Genomic DNA, 18,194 nt, shown 5'->3' on the forward strand with positions numbered 1-18,194 from the left:
TCACAAAGATTTAGTTGATCAATTTGGTGATGTTAGGATTAAATAATGATATAATACTGATGATTGAATAGGTACATAACTAACATATTATTCTGGTGTCTCAGGTGCCACAATTGAAATTCAGCTTTGTCCAAAGTCCTCTTGCAATAAAAGAGTTAAAGTGCCCCCAGTCTTGATTGTAAATTGTTGCCCCCAGATTAAACAAAGCAAACATGTACATGTACATCTTCAACTTTAGCTTCAAGTTATGGACCTAACACTTCCACTTACCTTTCCAACATTACATTCATCTGACTATTCATTTTTCCTTCTTCTTCATTCATAAATAGAAATTGTTGCTGCACACTGTTGTTGCAAAAAGCAAAATAAGACAGTAGTGATGACACAAGCTCCTCTGTACAGTTAATAAATGTTAGCACAAATCTTGCTCCTGTAAAATGATGAGAAGTACATGAGAATATATTTATGGTTTTAAATACTATTTACATGCCATTGAGTCAAACATTCAAGTCAGCACCACCATATAGATCATGTTATCTTTTGGGCTGATATGGTCATGGGAATTTAATATTTCATGTTTCAGGGTGTGTTTCCAATAATCTGGGCAATTGTGTGCTACAATTGCCGCGTGGGCGGCACGGTGGCACAGTGGTTAGCACTGCTGCCTCACAGTGCCTGAGACCCGGGTTCAATTCCCGACTCAGGCGACTGACTGTGTGGAGTTTGCACATTCTCCCCGTGTCTGTGTGGGTTTCCTCCGGGTGCTCCGGTTTCCTCCCACAGTCCAAAGATGTGCGGGTCAGGTGAATTGGCCATGCTAAATTGCCCATAGTGTTAGGTAAGGGGTAATGTAGGGGTATGGGTGGGTTGCGCTTCGGCGGGTCGGTGTGGACTTGTTGGGCCGAAGGGCCTGTTTCCACACTGTAAGTAATCTAATCTAAAAAAATAACTATACATACCACATTGGAGAATTAAAATGTAAACAATAATCCTAGAAACACTCAGCAAATCTGACAGCAAAGCATCTATGAAGAGAGAACAAGAATTAACATTTCAGATCAGATGCTGCCAAATGTAATGAGGGATGGCAGCATGTTCTGATTTTATTTTAGATTTCTGGAATCAGCAATTCTTTTTAAAATTGGAAACTTTTTTTTACTTAACTGTCCAATGTGAAGTTAAGATTCATGCAGAGTTGCAAAGATTGTTAAGAAAGCATACAACATACTAGCCTTGATTATAAGAGCTGGGAAATGATGCTGGAACTTCAGATATTATGAATTGGACCACAGTTGCAGCATTGTAGGTTGGTTTGGTCACTGCGGAATGCCAATTTTGATCCAAGCCAGTCAGTTAGTTAGATACCAACACACCTTTTTTTAAAAAATAAGGAGAAACTGAGGACTGCAGATGGCTGGAGATGAGAGTTGAGATACTGGAAAAACACAGCAGGAATGACATAGCCTGATGAAGGGCTTATGACCGAAATGTCGACTCTCCTGCTCCTCAGATGCTGCCTGACCTGCTGTGCTTTTCCAGCACCATACTCATGACATTTTCTAAATAAACCTGTTCAGATGTTAAGACACATGACAGGTGGGACTTGAACCAGACATTCTGGGTAGGAACATTAAAACTGTGTCACAACAATCTCCTAAATTATTTTCAAACATCCTTTTCTGACATGTTATGAAACACTTCTGGAATAGGTAGGACTTGAACCTAGACATCTTAGCCCAGAGATTGGTACACTGCTGTTGTTCAACAAGAGCTGCCTGATAGAAGGGTGAATGCAACTTCAATCACACCCTACCAATGGAAATTGGTTAAATAGAAGAGAAAATGTTTCAAGAGAACGAAGCAAGAGCATAGAAGTTATTTTCGTAAAACATATTTTCATGCACATACCTTTTACTCCCTCTTCAGGGAATGGAAGATAGATCCCCAAGTTGATTATTAGCCCTGGATGTAAGTTTGCTCATTAAGCTGGAAGGTTCGTTTTCAGACGTTTCAGAGGGTGGTAGATGGGGTCCAATTTAATATGTTTGTTGATGGAATTCCGGTTGGAGTGCCATGCTTCTTGGAATTCTAGTGCATGTCTATGTTTAGCTTGTCCTAGGATAGATGTGTTGTCCCAGTCAAAGTAGTGTTCTTCCTCAATATATATGTAAGGATACTAGTGAGAGTGGGTCATGTCTTTTTGTGGCTCGTTGATGTTCATTTGTCCTGGTGGCTAGCTTTCTGCCCTTTTGTCTAATGTAGTGCTTGTTAGTTTTTGTAAGGTATTTTGTGGATGACATTCACTTTGCTTGTTGTCTGTATAGGGTCTTTCAAGTTCATTAGCTGCTATTTTACTGTGTTAGTGGGTTTGTGGGCTACCGTGATGTCAAGAGGTCTGAGTAGTCTGGCAGTTATTTCCAAGATGTCTTTGATATAGAGGAGAATGGCTAGGGTTTCTGGGCACATTTTCTCTGATTGTTTGGGTTTGTTGTTGAGAAAGCAGCAGATTGTGTTCATTGGGTACCCATTATTTTTGAATACATTGTATAGGTGGGGTTTTTTAAAGATTAGATTCCTTACAGTGTGGAAACAGGCCCGTTGGCCCAACAAGTCCACAGTGACATTCCAAAGAGTAACCCACTTCCCTCTAACTAACGCACCTAACACTATGGGTAATTTAGCATGGCCAATCCACCTGACCTGCGTATCTTTGGACTGTAGGAGGAAACCGGAGCACCTGGAGGAAACCCACGCAGGTATGGGGAGAATATGTAAACTATACACAGTCACCCAAGGCTGGAATCGAACCTGGGTCCCTGGAACTGTGAGGCTGCAGTGCAAACCACTGAGCCACCGTGCCGCCCCTTTATAGTTTTCCTTTGCTCTTCATAGTTCCTCTGTGCTGCAGTGTGTGGTGGCTCACTGAAATAATGTTCTAATGCAGCTTTGTTTGTGGGTGTTGGGATAATTACTTCTGCAGTTCAGTATTTGATCCATATGTGTTGTTTTTCTGTAGATGATGGTTTGAAGTTCCCCATTGATTTTCATTCTACTGTGACCTCTAGGAATGGTAGTTTGTTGTTGCTTTCCTCCTCTTTTGAGAATTTAATGCCAATGAAGATATTGTTGATGGTCTTGAAGGTTTCTTCTATTCGTTTCATTTAATGATGACAAAGGTGTCATCCACGTAGCGGACCCAAAATTTGGGTTGGATAGTTGGCAGAGCTGTTTGTTCAAGTCTCTTCCTCTTCCTCTGCTAAGAAGCCTGATATTGGAGATCCCATGGGTGTTCGTTAGTTTGTCTGTAGGTTTTGTTGTTGAAATTGAAGTGGGTGGTAAGGCATAGATCCACTAGGATGATGATGTTCTCTTTGCTGATGAAGTTGGTGGTGTCTGGTGTATGTGTTTTGGTCAATGTTTCTTTGGCCAGGTTGATTTTAATGAATGTGAACAGGACTGTTACATCAAGGGAGACCATTATTTCATCCTCTTCTATCTTGGTGTCTTTGACGATGTTCAGGAATTCTTGGGTGGAGTCAATGGAGTGGTATGAGTCTTCTACTAAGTGTTTTAGACTTTGGTGTCATTCCTTGGCTAATTTGTACATTGGTGTTCTAGATAGCAAGACTATGGGTCTGAGAGGGATTCCTGGTTTGTGAATTTTGGGTAATCCATAGAAGCGTGGTGTGTTGGATCCACCTGGTTTAATTATTAGCCCATTAAACTGCAGCATGAATAAAGGCAAAATACTGCAGATGTTGGAAATCTGAAACAAACATAGAGAACCCTGGAGAAACACAACACCTCTGTTCTGTCTCCAAGAATGATCCTGACCTCCCAGTTGCTCATTATTTCAATAAGCAATCTCAATCTCTTGCAACCATTTCTGTCATGAGCTTCATTTTTTTTTCTGCTTAGGTCTCGAGAACAGCAATGGGGATTCCTAGAAGCTCGGCATTCAAACTGGAACTCCATCAATAAACACATCGACTTGGACTCCATTTACCAACCTTTGAGCAAAAGACTCGGAAATGATATCACCCACCATAACAGACCAAGGCACATACAAAGAAACCTCGATTATCCGAATACCGATTACCTGAAAATCGGATTATCTGAAGCAGATCTCGAGGTCCTGATGGAAACATTACATCAAATACATGTTGCCAACAGTGATCGCGTCTTTTGTTTACAATGATTAAACAGGCACCGTCTCCAAATGACTGCCCACCCTCGCTCTCTCTCCCCACACTTTGCCTGGAGTTCTACACAGGGGTGTACCCTAAACCCCCTTCCCCACATAATCTCTCCAACAGTGACCTGTAAAGGGCAAAGGTGGAACCTGTCAAAAAGGTTGTTGTGTGTGTGGATGTGGCTGTGTGTGTGTGTGTGTGTGTGTGTGTGTGTGTGTGTGTGTGTGTGTGTGTGTGTGTGTTTGTTCGGCTATTTGGAGACTTACCCCACAAAGGCAATTGCAGCAGTCTTTTGTTGGTGTCCAGTCCAGCTGCCCCGGGCATGTACGAGGTTACAGGGAACGGGTGGTGTTGCACAGTGGAGGTGGGGCAGTGTTGGACAGAGTTGGGGTCTTGGTGGCGGGGGGGGGGCGATGCTGCATTGGGGGGATCGCGGTGTTGGGTGTAGGGGTGGTGTTGGGGGCAGGGGCGGTGTTGTAAGGGATTGGGGACAGGGGGCGAGGCATCACGTGCTGTGTGCTGCTGCAGTCTCCTGAACGGGGAGCAGACTTTTAAAACTCCAAGCCCCAGAAGAAAGGCATTTAATCGATTAGCCGAATAATCAATTATCCGAACAAAATAGTGCCTGCCCATCACATTTGAATAATCGAGGTTCCCCTGTAAATGGAAAGTGGGACAGAGCATGATGCATGGTGGTGAAACGTCTGAGAACAAACCTATCAGCTCAGCAAGCAAACTTACAACTTGAGCTACAAATCTTCTCAAAAATCGCGATCAGGGGTGTGCTTTCCATGGGTCTCTTAAGGTATCGGAACAGATAGATACAAGGGTTAATAAGGTAAATAGGATACTTGCCTTTCTTAGCTGAAGCTTAGTCTCTTAGGGCGGGAGTATTATGCTGGAAGTGTGTAAAACATTAGTTAGACCACAGCAACTGTTTCACATACAGTTCTGGAATCCACATTATAGGTGGGAAGGGATAGCACAAGAGAGGGTACAGACGAGATTTACCATGATGCTGCTTGGCTCGGAAAGTTTCAGTTATTAGGAGAGTTTGGACAGACCATGGTTATTTTCCTTAGATCAGAGGTGATTGAAAGGACACATGTGCATGCCACATTTAAAATTATAAGGAGCATAGATAGGTCAGACAGAAAGAAACCTTCTCCTTGCTGGAGGGATAGATGACTGATGGCATAAATTTAATGTAATTGGCAGAAAGCTTACATAAGGTGTTAGGAAAAAACTTTTTCACTCTGAATCTGGAAATCACTGCATGTCAAGGTGGGAGAAGCAGAAACCCCCTTAGCATTAAGAAAGTATTTGGATGTTCATTTGTAATACCAAGGCACACAAGGCTACGAGCAAAGTTCTGGAAAATGTGATTATAACAGATATGGCAGTTGTTTTTGACCGGTGTGGATGTAAAGACCAAAGGGCCCTTTTCTGTGCTCTAGATCTGTACGACTCCATGGACTTGATTCCTCTTGGAGGATATGGTCTATTTCAATGGATCAGTTCTCTCTCAATGGATCTGCTCTTTCTCAATGGATCAACTCTCTTCCTATTGATCTAATCCTATATCACAAGAAACATAAACCTCCCACTTCTCTGTTCAAACCAGCCAATCAGAAGCGTCACGAGGAACAGCCAATCAGAAAGAGGCGCTGATCGACCCAATCAAAGCGCCTGGAACGGACCTTCCAGACACGGGGAATCAACCCCAGAAACAAAATCGATAATAGAAAAATCCAAACTCTGAAACTTCCCTGTTGTTGTGCAGACTCCCGTTTTAGAATTTTGTTTTTTTGGGTTGATGGGGCGAATGAAATGTAATTCGGAAGATTGTGTTCCGTTCAGTGCTTATTGTGAAGTTAAAAACAGGCCAGACCTGATGAATGGAGCGTGATCCCGATCCCCCGCCCCCCACCCCCGGCTCGTGACGGCAGGCCTCGGCCGCACAACCGCCTCAATGCGGGTCAAGGTGAAGCGCTGGAACGCCATCGCTACCTGGTTCTGGGTGGCTAACGACGAGAATTGTGGCATTTGCCGCACGGCGTTTAACGGCTGCTGCCCGGACTGTGAGTACGGGGAATGATGGAGGGATAGAGGAAGGGAGAGTGGGGATGAGACAGGGAGGGTATGGAGGAAAGGAGGGGGGGAGGGTGAGCCTCCAAACCAGGAGATTGGAGATCCCCAAATCCCTCTCCAACACCTAACTCCTATATCATGTTTACATTTTTCTGTTTAAATGCTGTGCATATAGTTGAACAGAAGCTAATCCAAGTTCATTTTCAAAATTAAGGTTTTGTCAGACTTAAACAAGATGCTTGATAATCTAAAATTTAATCTGTTATTATATGAAATAGGCACTACACTAAAGGTGTTTTCTGGTCAACAAATTATCCTTTCCGCTATAGTAATTATAACTGGGAAAGAACTGTAATCTGGTTTAGAAGTGGCCATTTACAAAATGTAATAGAAGTAAGTTTCATTACACTGACTTACCCGTTAATTGTTTCTCGTGGTGTATATTGAACTGGTACTGCTCCATACTATACTGTTTTCACGGAATACAGCATCTTAATAATTGCAAACTCCAGCAAGTACATGGGGATAGCCTTATCCTGATTTGATTTGATTAGATTAGATTAGATTAGATTTACAGTGTGAAAACAGGCCCTTCGGCCCAACAAGTCCACACCGACCCACCGAAGCGCAACCCACCCATACCCCTACATTTACCCCTTACCTAACACTACGGGCAATTTAGCATAGCCAATTCACCTGACCCGTACATCTTTGGACTGTGGGAGGAAACCGGAGCACCCGGAGGAAACCCACGCAGACACGGGGAGAACATGCAAACTCCACACAGCCTGTCGCCTGAGTCGGGAATTGAACCCGGGTCTCAGGCGCTGAGAGGCGGCAATGCTAACCACTGTGCCACCGTGCCGCCCACGAATTTGGGATTGAAATTTTTTTCACTGTTGAACACACTCGCTTAAGATATCTAGGTATATTTACATCTCACTCGTTGCAGTTGATACTACTACGTGTATTTATATAGTGCCTTTAATAGAATGTTTTGAGGTTCTTCAGAGACTTTGTGACTTAATGTCCCATCCTTTTTTTTATAACGAGCTATTAGATCAGATGGTAAAAAAAGTCAAAAGATAGATTTCTAAGGAGCATCATAGAGAAAGAGACCAATGCTTCTGGTGGGCATTTTAGATGTTAGGGCCTGGACAGCTGAAGACATAGGTGGAGTAACTAAAATTGGGTCACTTGAGGCCATAATTAAAGCAATATTTTGTAGGGCTGGTAGGATGTCGGTTATGGATTGAGTTGAAAGCAAGGTTGAAAATTTTAAATAAAAACCGAAAGAACATTGGATTTTATAAATTGGAAACAAAAACAAAAGTTTCTGGAAAAGCTCAGAACCCTTCCTGAAAATCTTAGTCACTGTTAGACTGAGCACTGCTGTAAATCTGAGCACAGACGTGTGAAATGAACTACAGTTAATGTGAGCTAGCTCTGATGAAGAGTCATCTAGACTCGAAATGTTAGCTTGCTGAATCTCCATGGATGTTGTCTGACCTGCTGTGATCTCTAGCATTTGTTGCATTTACACAGTAACTAATCATTGTGCTCAGTTGTATCATCATTCCTAAAAGTTGCAAGATCATAGTTTGAACAGTGCTTAATATATACCTGGGTGGTAACATTGACTGCTCTTGTTGGCTGAACTGCAATAGTTGTTAAAATCGAACATACATGGCTGGAATTTCTTTCTGAGCAATGGTAGATATTTAAAATCATGAAAATTAAATTATAACCTCAATAATATGAAAGCTGGTTTCATTTTATTTTGTTCATATTTTCTTACAGTTGAATTTGAACTCTGATATAAACTAAATTGAATTTAAATTTTAGTTAAAACATTTTTAGGCTGCAGCTGCCAAAACAGTTTTTTGCATCTTTTGATTCAAATGTTGCTTTCGTAATGGGCACAGACATTTTAATTATTCATGAACTAGTAGCATAACAAAAAAGGGCTGAGAAACATTGCATGAACTGATTATAGAAATGTTTGTGTTTCAGGTAAAGTTCCAGGAGATGACTGCCCATTGGTGTGGGGTCAGTGCTCTCATTGTTTCCATATGCACTGTATCTTGAAATGGCTGAACTCCCAGCAGGTGCAGCAGCATTGTCCTATGTGTCGACAAGAATGGAAATTCAAGGAGTGAAAAGCAACTGGACAATTTGAGCCTGTGGATTCTGCACTCAATCAGATTTTGTACATTTTCATTATGTTGCAACAATAATGCAGCAACAAAAAAAAAAGTTAAACAGGCCATTAAAGAAATTCCTGTCAATGGAATATTTTGCTTTTAGTAAGTATGAAAGGAGTTTGATCTACACAAAACAGTTGCACTGTCAAGTGAGCAGACAGATACTATTTAATTTATTGGACGGCTAATAACTCAAACGTTTTCATAAACATTGCGATGTATTGTTTGTTTCTCAAGTTAAGACTGTGCTAATCAATAGAGATCCATTTTTTGTAATTTTGAAGCCATGTTCTTTTTTTGTACCTGCTACAAAAAAAGTAAGGAAACTATTCCAATACAACTTTGGCACTATTTTATATCGGAGAAATGATTTATTTTTCTAATTTAAAAATAAATTGATTTGGACTATCTTTACTGAATATGCTAAAACAAAGGACAGATGTATTTAGTTATGAAGTTATTACATTTCTACTGAATTTTGCAGCTTAGAGCAAGGCTATTCCGACTCTACGATATGTTCCATCTCCTTTTTTTTGGAAGGGCAACTGCAATTGCAGTGGCAATATGCCTGTTGTTGACAGGTAATATGTTAACCAATTAGTGAGTTACTTATCAGGCATTTGTGAGCATACTATGATCTTGACAGCATCATGCAGGATCCTGCCTGGACCCTGGCAGTAGGAGATTGAGCCTTTGTTACAAGTGATTCAGAGTAAAGTAATAGTGGAAAACCGTAAAACTGATGTCTTATCTCAGCTTTGCTGTTGACTGTGGAATTTGTGGAGATAAATGTTTCTGACTTCCATGATCCTTATGATGTATACACAAGATCCCTGATTGTCGATTGTGGTTGCAGTGCTTTCTGGTCCCCTTTGCACCTTGAGCCTCAGCCACAAACCTTGCACACTCCTACTGGTTACAGAGTTAGGGTTGCTGGGCTCCTTCACACTGAGACATACTTTCAGTCCTTTTTTTTTAATGATGGAGCAAGAACCATTTTAACTTGAGTTGATGACCAGAGCAGTTGAAAACCAAATATAATTTCACAGCATGATGATGATCTCCCACTTTTAAGATACAAAATTTGTAACTAGGTTTGACCTCACGTCAGTTTTCAAGTTTTCCCCACAGGGTATTGATTGTGTCAGGTTTTATCATCTTTTGTTGAACTTCACTTAGTTTCTGATTCAAGAGAAAGTAAAGAAGATTCTGGGATTTGCTTTGACCTGGAATTATTGGTCATGGGCATAGTTTATAGTTTATCAATTGTTTTAGTTCTAACAATTTGTTTGTATCCATCAAATTTCAGACCAAAAGACACGATATCCATATCTATCATTAGGTAAGAATGTTTTTAATTTAGTGACATTCAGTGATCCTTTAGCATTCTTAATTATTCCATGTACTATTTGAACCCCATTCAGAAATTTCAGTGATGACAGGAACTTTGTATCTGAATTCTAAATTGACTTAGCCCCAACTATTCTCAGCTGCTTCAAAAATGAGCTTCCCTCCATCTTAGTCAGAAGTGCGGATGTTCAGCACCATTTGACTCTTCAAGATACTAAAATAGTGTATGTTCAAATGCAGGTTTGAGCTGACATGGGGCAAGTAACCTTTGTGCATGCAAAAGTAACAGTCTCCAACAAGATTGAAAAGTTTGGTTCAAAATTATTTAAATTGAAAAACTGAATACAATAGAAGAATATTTTGACTTAGCATCTTGTCAAGAATGTGGTCTCTTAGGATCAACATAAACCTGAAAAATAGTGTGAATTAAGTCCCAAAACAATTCATGCTGTACTGAAATACCTTAGTTTTATTTTTCTCACCAGTTTTCATTCCACCTCACTTAGAGTCATAGTCAAAATATAATTTTATTTTAGTGTCTTCATAGTTTTGACTATAATTTTAGACTATAATGCTAATCAGGTTGAGCATTTGTATGCAGAATGTAACTCATTCTTTTATTTGAAACATTTGCAGGTACAAATGGTGCTGAGAAAATATGAAACTTTAAATAATAGTTCAGGCAACATGTGGTGCAACAATAAGCTGGCAGTATTTCCTTTTGCTGGGGTACACTTTGGTCAAGTATAAATGCTTAATCAGAACAAAATTTTCTCAATTAACAATTTTTTTTCAAATATATGCTAATCTCAGCAAGTGTAATTTTCCATAGCGTTTTCAAATTATCACATTTAACCATCCCGTTGGAATAGGAAATCAATATTTTGTTCGTGCTGATCTTACCATTAGTACTTGAATGCTTGTGTTCATTCTGCTTAATGTTCAGCCATTTGATTGTTGAGGTATGGCAATACCTCCTCAGTTGAATTCTACAGATCAATTGGTGTTTGTGATGCGTAGTTATTAAAATCTTTACTAAAGAACTCATTGGGTTTGTCTGCTGGATCTGCTTAAAAAAACCTGGTTGAGCTTCATGTTGCAGTCAATCTATAGCATCATGTGAGTAGGCTTGTATTTGTCCAAGTATGTTGTCTGCAGCTGCATTAGTCCTAAAAGTTGTTTCCTGTCCGGTTTCAGAGCATCTCCTTGTGGCTGAAGGCAAACTTTGAGTGAATGATCCAAATGTCTTCAAGTCATACAGCACAGAAATAGGCCCCTTGGCCAAACTTGTCCATGTCAACTAAGTTTCCTGAACTAAACTAGTCCCATTTTCCTACTTTGGCCTATATCTCTCTCAACCTTTCCGATTCATGTACCTGTCCAAATGTCTTCTAAGTGTTATAATTGTACCTGTCTCTACCATATCCTCTGGCAGCTCGTTCTATGTACCTACCACCCTCTGAGTAAAAATGTTGCCCCTCATGCCCTTTTAAATCTTTTTCTCTAACCTAAACCTGTGCCATTAAGTTTTGGACTCCCCTACCTTGGAGAAATGACCATGGTTATTTACCTTACTGATGCCCTTCATTGTTTTATAAACCTCTATAAAGTCATTCCTCAGCCTCCAACACCAGGGAAAAAAGTCCCAGTCTATTGTGCCCCACCATATAATCCAAACCTCCCAGTCTCGGTAACATTCTGTAATATCTTTTGGGAGAAAGCGAGGACTGCAGATGGTAGAGACCAGGGTTGAAAAGTGTGGTGCTGGAAAAACGCAGCAGGCCAGGCAGCATCTGAGGAGCAGGAGAATCGACGTTTCGGGCATAAGCCCTTCTTCAGGAATGAAGCTGATGTGCCAAGTGGGCTGAGATAAAGGGTGGGGGGGGAGGGGTGCTGGGAATACAATAGGTGGAAGAGGTGAGGGTGATAGGCCGGGGGGAGGTGCAAGTGGGTGCCAAGTCCCCAGCACTGATCTGTGATCTCTCCAGCAGTTTGTCTGCCAACTTAAATGTAATGTTAATCCTTCTTCTCTGCTTCCTGTTAATCAATCCTTCAACTCCATGAATTCTTTTGTATGGCACTGTATCAAATGCTTTCTAGAAGTCTACGAATACACTTCTACTGATTTCCCCTTGATCTATCCTACTCAAAGAAAAACAAAACTTTGATCAACACCTCTCCCATTTTCTTATTCTTTGATTTCTTCAGGGCTATGACCAACAGTGTGCCACTAGGATCAGTGCTGTGTCCACTTTTGTTCATCATTTATGTATATAATTTGGATGAGAATATAGGAGGCATAATTAGAATGCTTACAGTTTACACAAAATTGGTGGTAGAGTGGACTGTGAAGAAGGTTATGAGTACAATGGAATTTTGATCAACTGGATCAGTGGACTGAGGAATGGTAGATGGCGTTTAATTCGCATAAATGCAAGGTGGTGCATTTTGGCAAGACAAGCTAGGGGTGTGTGACTGAACAGCATCCTAGGGGTACATGTATGTAATTCCTTCGAAGTGGCATCACAGGGCAGCAAAGGCAGCATTTGGCATACTGACCTTCATCAGTCACAGCACAGAGTACAGATGTCAAGTTAAAGCTGTAGAAGACATTGGTAAGTGCTGTGTACAATTCTGTGTACAGCAAGGTTATCTTCGTGGTGGAAAGAGGTGAGGGTGATAGGCTGGGGGGGGGGTGGTTTGCACCGGTGTGGGTGCAAGTTTTGCACTTGTGGTTGCAGCGGAAGGTACTGGGAGTGGAGGTTGGGTTGGTAGGGGGTGTGGACCTGACGAGGGAGTCGCAGAGGGAGTGGTCTCTCCGGAACGCTGACAGGGGTGGGGAGGGAAATCCATCCCTGGTGGTGGGGTCTGTTTGGAGGTGGTGGAAATGACGGAGGATGATACAATGTATCCGGAGGTTGGTGGGGTGGAAGGTGAGGACCAGTGGGGTTCTGTCCTGGTAGTGATTGGAGGGGCAAGGTTCAAGGGCGGAGGTGCGGGAAGTGGAGGAGATGCGGTGGAGAGCATCGTCGAGCACAGCTAAGGGGAATTTGCGGTCTTTGAAGGAGGTGGCCATTTGGGCTGTTCGGTAGTGGAATTGGTCCTCCTGGGAGCAGATGCGGCGGAGGCAAAGGATTTGGGAATATGGGATGGTGTAATATGGGATCCCTGTAAAAACGTCATCCCATATTCCCAATTCCTTTGCCTCCACCACATCTGCTCCCAGGAGGACCAATTCCACTACTGAACAGCCCAAATGGCTGCCTTCTTCAAAGACCACAATTTACCCTCAGATGTGCTCGACGGTGCTCTCCACCGCTTCTCCTCCTCTGGTTCCGGAGAGACCTCTCCCTTCGCAACTCCCTTGTCAGGTCCACACCCCCCCACCAACCCAACCTCCACTCCCAGCCCAAATGGCCTCCTTCTTCAAAGACTGTAATTTCCCCTCCGATGTGGTTGACGATGTTCTCCACCGCCCTCTTGACCTGCAATCATCTTCTTGCTCTCTCTCTTTCCCCCCTCCCCCCACCTTTTATCTCAGCCCTGTTTGACACACCATCCTCATTCCTGAAGAAGGGTTCATGCCTGGAACGTCAATTCTCCTGCTCCTCGGATGCTACCTGGCCTGCTGTGCCTTTCCAGCATCACACTCTAATTTTTTTTTTGCACCTATGGCATCCTTCCCATTAGCAGGGTGATCAGAATTGTACACAGCACTTACCAATGTCTTCTACATCTTTAACTTGACATCTGTACTCCGTGCTGTGACTGATGAAGGTCAGTATGCCAAATGCTGCCCTATCTGTGATGCCACTTTGAAGGAATTACATACCTGTACCCCTAGGATGCTGTTCAGTCGCATGCCCCTAGCTTGTCTTGCCAAAATGCACCACCTTGCATTTATGCAAATTAAACACTGTCTACAATTCCTCAGTCCACTGACCCAGTTGATCAAAATTCCATTGTACTCATAGATAACCTTCACAGTCCACTCGACCACCAATTTTGTGTAAACTGCAAGCTTTCTAATTATGCCTCCTATATTCTCATCCAAATTGTTTACATAAATGATGAACAACAGTGGACACAGCACTGATCCTAGTGGCGCACTGTTGGTCATAGCCCTGACGAAATCATAAAGAGTAAGAAAATGGCAGAGGTGTTGATCAAAGGAGTATAGATCCAGGGGAATCAGTAGAAGTGTATTCATAGACTTCTAGAAAGCATTTGATACAGTGCCGTAATAAAGAACTCATGGAGTTGAAGGATTGATTAACAGGAAGCAGAGAAGAAGGATTAACATTACACTTAAGTTGGCAGACTAACTGCTGGAGAGATCACAGAGATCAGGGCTGGGGACTCTCAGTAATATTAATGACTTGGCCAGACGTTCTGAGAGTAATATATTTAATATTTCTGATGATGCAAAATCAGGCGGGCATGTAAACTGCCACAAAATGATTCCAAAGGTCAGGTGGTAAACAAACAGCTAATGAAATATAACGTGGATGTGCTCAGGTATTCATTTTGGTTCTAAGGTTAGGGATGGTGCATTCAGGTGTAAATTATTTTCTAATGGTGTGCGAAGTAATAATTGCTAATGATTCTACAAGTGCTGCAGTGTCATTCATTCATAAATGCTAGAATTTCTTTTAGTAAATCTTTTAGTAAACCTTCTTAAAATACATAAGGTCAAAAAGGTAACTAGGGAGCAATTAGGACCCCTCAAAAATCAGCAAGGCTGCCTTTGTGTGGAGCTGCAGCAGATGGGGGCGATACTAAACAAGTATTTTACATCGGTATTTACTGTGAAAAAGGACATAGAAGATATAGATTGTAGGGAAATAGATGGTGACATCTTGAAAAATGTCCATATTACAGAGGAGGAAGTGCTGGATGTCTTGAAATGCATAAAAGTGGATAAATCCCCAGGACCTGATCAGGTGTACCCTCAAACTCTATGGGAAGCTAGAGAAGTTGCTATGGGAAGCTAGAGATGTTGTTGGAGAGAATACTGAGGGGCAGGATGTACATGTATTTGCAAAGGCAAGAACTGATTAGGGATAGTCGACGTGACTTTGTGCGTGAGAAATAAGAGTCAAAAACTTGATTGAGTTTTTTTGAAGAAGTAACAGAGGTTTTTTGAGGGCAGAGCGGTAGACACGATCCATAAGGACTTCAGTAAGATGTTCAACAAGTTTCCCCATGGCAGACTGGTTGGCAAAGTTAGATCTCATGGAATACAGAGAGAACTAACCATTTGGATACAGAACTTACTTGAAGGTAGAAGACAGAGGTGTTGGAGGATTGTTTTCAGACTGGAGGCATGTGACCGGTGGAATGCCACAAGGATTGGTGTTGGGTCCAATATTTTTCATCACTTATTTGGATGTGAGCATAAGAGGTATAGTTGTATGTTTGCAGATGACGCTAAAGTTAGAGGTGTAGTGGACAACGAAGAAGGTTACCTCAGATTACCTCTTGATCAGATGGGCCAATGGTCTGAGAAGTGGCAGATGGAGTTTAATTTGGATAAATGTCAGGTGCTACATTTTGGGAAAGCAAATCTTAGCAGGACTTATACACTTAACGGTAAGGGCCTAGGGAGCGTTGCTGAACGAAGAGACCTTGGAGTGCAGGTTCATAACTATGGGAGTCGCCCATAGATAGGATAGTGAAGGAGGTGTTTGGTATGCATTCCTTTATTGGTCAGAGTATTGAGTAAAGAGTTGGGAGGTCTTGTAACGTCTGTATAGGATATTGGTTAGGCCACTTTTGGAATACTGCATGCGTTTCTGGTCTCCATCCTATCAGAAAAATGTCATGAAACTTGAAAGAGTTCAGAAAAGATTTATAAGGATGTTGCCAGGATTGGAGAATTTGAGCAAGAGGGAGAGATTGAATAGGCTGGGGCTGTTTTCCTTGGAGCGTTGGAGACTGAGGGGTGACTTTATAAAAGTTTATAAAATCATGAGGGGCATGGATAGAATAAATAGATTCCCTGGGGTGGGGAAGTCCAGAAGTAGAGGGCATAGGTTTGGGGTGAGAGGGGAAAGATATAAAAGAGACCTAAGGGGCAACTTTTTCATGCAGAGGGTAATGCATGTATGGCATGAGCTGCCAGAGGAAGTGGTGGAGGCTAGTACAATTGCAACATTTAAAAGGCATCTAGATGGGTATATGAATAGGAAGGGTTTGGAGGGATATGGGCTGGGTGCTGGCAGGTGGGACTAGATTGGGTTGGGATATCTGGTCAGCATTGACGGGTTGGACTGAAGGGTCTGTTTCCATGCTGTACATTTGACTCTGACTTTAATTTTCTTATAACCTCATCTAGCTTTCCTGATAATTATTTCATGTTCTGAAAAAAATTTACTTGAGTTGTACTTCCTGGTTTAGCCACTGTTTCTGAAGATTCTGAAGTCTGATTATATGCAGCACTTCTGACTTCACGCAGAAGTCAGAAACAAATTTTGTCAGCGAAGTGAACAGTCAGCATTATTCCTTTACCCTTACCAACAAAGTCTGGGCCATTTTTTGTCATTTTAGGTGGGGGCGCATGCAATGGTTTTCATAGAAGCTATGAGAATTTTGTACGTTGCTGTGCCCAAAATAGTAGAACCCTATACTACAACAGCAAGACCAACTACATTCTTCCAATGTAGGCAGACACTGGTAGAAAGGGGAGAAAATTCCAGGGTTTTTTTTTTGTTCTGGCATAATTGAATTAGCATAATATACATCTACAGCACAGAAAAAAGGCCCTTTGGTCCATCAAGTCTGCAATGATCAAAAACAACCACCTAACTATTTTAATCCTGTTTTCCAGCATTTAACCCATAACTTTGTATGTTTTAGAATAATGTGTACACTTGCTAAAGTGTTTGTTTTCTGGGTTTCTGCCCCCAATACCCTTAAAGGAAGTTCCAGATTCCCACCAACCTCTGAGTCTAAAGATTTTTCTTCACATCCTTCAATGTCCTGCTCCTTACCTTCATTTCTGCTGACTGGACATTGATTCACAAGAAGAGTTTTTTTTAGAATCAACACTTTATGGTTGGTGCCATATGGCTGTTAAAGCCTCGTGAGTGAGTCATGTTGAAGGGACCGAACACCTATTTTTGACATCATACCAGCTGAATATCATTGGAAAGGTAATAGAAGGGTCTGCAAATCAACAAAACTGAAAAATTCTCATCAGCTGTGGCCCAGAAAAATAATGTTTCTCAGAAGTGAAATTTAAGCAGTTGGAAGCACAGGAAAAAATTACAAATCAGACCTGAAATCAATACAAAAATACTGGCTCCACAGTGCATTCCAGAAAAAAAATTATGCCGACACAAATACCCCAGTGACACCAATATATGCTTGTGTCCAAATTTTTACCTGATTATCCCTTCTTGCATTCAATGTCAAATAAATTTGCTAGCACCAGTAGTCCCACATTGTAACAAATTGACAGATACAGCTAAGGCCCAAACAGTGGATAGTTAATATGACTGAAGAGTACCCAAATACTGAATGTAAGACTACTTAAAAAGATCCCATAGTGTTGATAGCGGATTGGCTAATGAATAGATTACAGGAAGTTTGGATAAGGAGACATTTTCAGAATGGCTATGTGTAAATCGTGGAACGCCCACAGAATTCAGTGCTGGGATTACAATTTACAAATATATATGAAAGACTTAAATAAGGAAAACTGCACTTACTATCACCAAATTTGCATAGATGCTTATTGAAAATCTAATGGGAGACCAGACAAATTCAAGAAAGAAAAATCTAGAGCTGGAATGCCCATAAAAGGGAGCTGGAAAGTGGAAGCAATGTAGTATATAATAATAAAAGTGAAAAAAGGAGGAAGCACCAAAATAGTTATTTTTATAGAAGAAGAGGATGGCAGAGAGAAGCATAAGTCAGACTGTGTTCGACATAGTTGTTGAAAAGTCAGGCAGAGCTAGTTCTATATAGGCTCACGTTTTGTCTAGAGGAACTCAGTGGAATTACAGAGATTTCTGAAATTGGAAAGAAACACACAGGTGGAGGTGAGTGAACATTTGTTGGTCTGGGTACAAGTCAAAGGAAAAGGTGAGAATCTAGAAAACATACATGTGACAAATAGAAGTAGAAATGGTTGATTTTTAATCCAGTTTATCTTGTGGTAATTGTAGTAAGTTTTAACCTGCTCCTTTGACCAGGTTGTTTATTTAATAATTTACAAATTGGAGTCCAATGATACGGTGATAGCCTGACTCTTATTTTAATAAGATGTCCCGATTGGGAAAGCCCTGTATCCCTTTTGCTGAGAGTAATTAGAATAAGAGGAATCCTGAAAGGATCAGTCTTTTTCAATTTT

The 18,194-nt window shown here is 41.3% G+C and overlaps 1 protein-coding gene across 1 annotated transcript; it reads left to right on the top strand.

The window, feature by feature from the left end:
- Nucleotides 1-6,123: 6,123 nt before the first annotated feature.
- Nucleotides 6,124-8,577, top strand: anapc11 (APC11 anaphase promoting complex subunit 11 homolog (yeast)). The gene is made up of 2 exons (XM_060844910.1): nucleotides 6,124-6,274; nucleotides 8,298-8,577. Exons 1-2 carry the CDS (start codon nucleotides 6,166-6,168, stop codon nucleotides 8,441-8,443), a joined length of 255 nt encoding a protein of 84 aa, XP_060700893.1. The 5' UTR covers nucleotides 6,124-6,165; the 3' UTR covers nucleotides 8,444-8,577.
- Nucleotides 8,578-18,194: the final 9,617 nt, after the last annotated feature.

Source organism: Hemiscyllium ocellatum, chromosome 25 (genome assembly GCF_020745735.1).
Source record: "Hemiscyllium ocellatum isolate sHemOce1 chromosome 25, sHemOce1.pat.X.cur, whole genome shotgun sequence".
In the NCBI taxonomy this organism is placed as follows: domain Eukaryota; kingdom Metazoa; phylum Chordata; class Chondrichthyes; order Orectolobiformes; family Hemiscylliidae; genus Hemiscyllium; species Hemiscyllium ocellatum.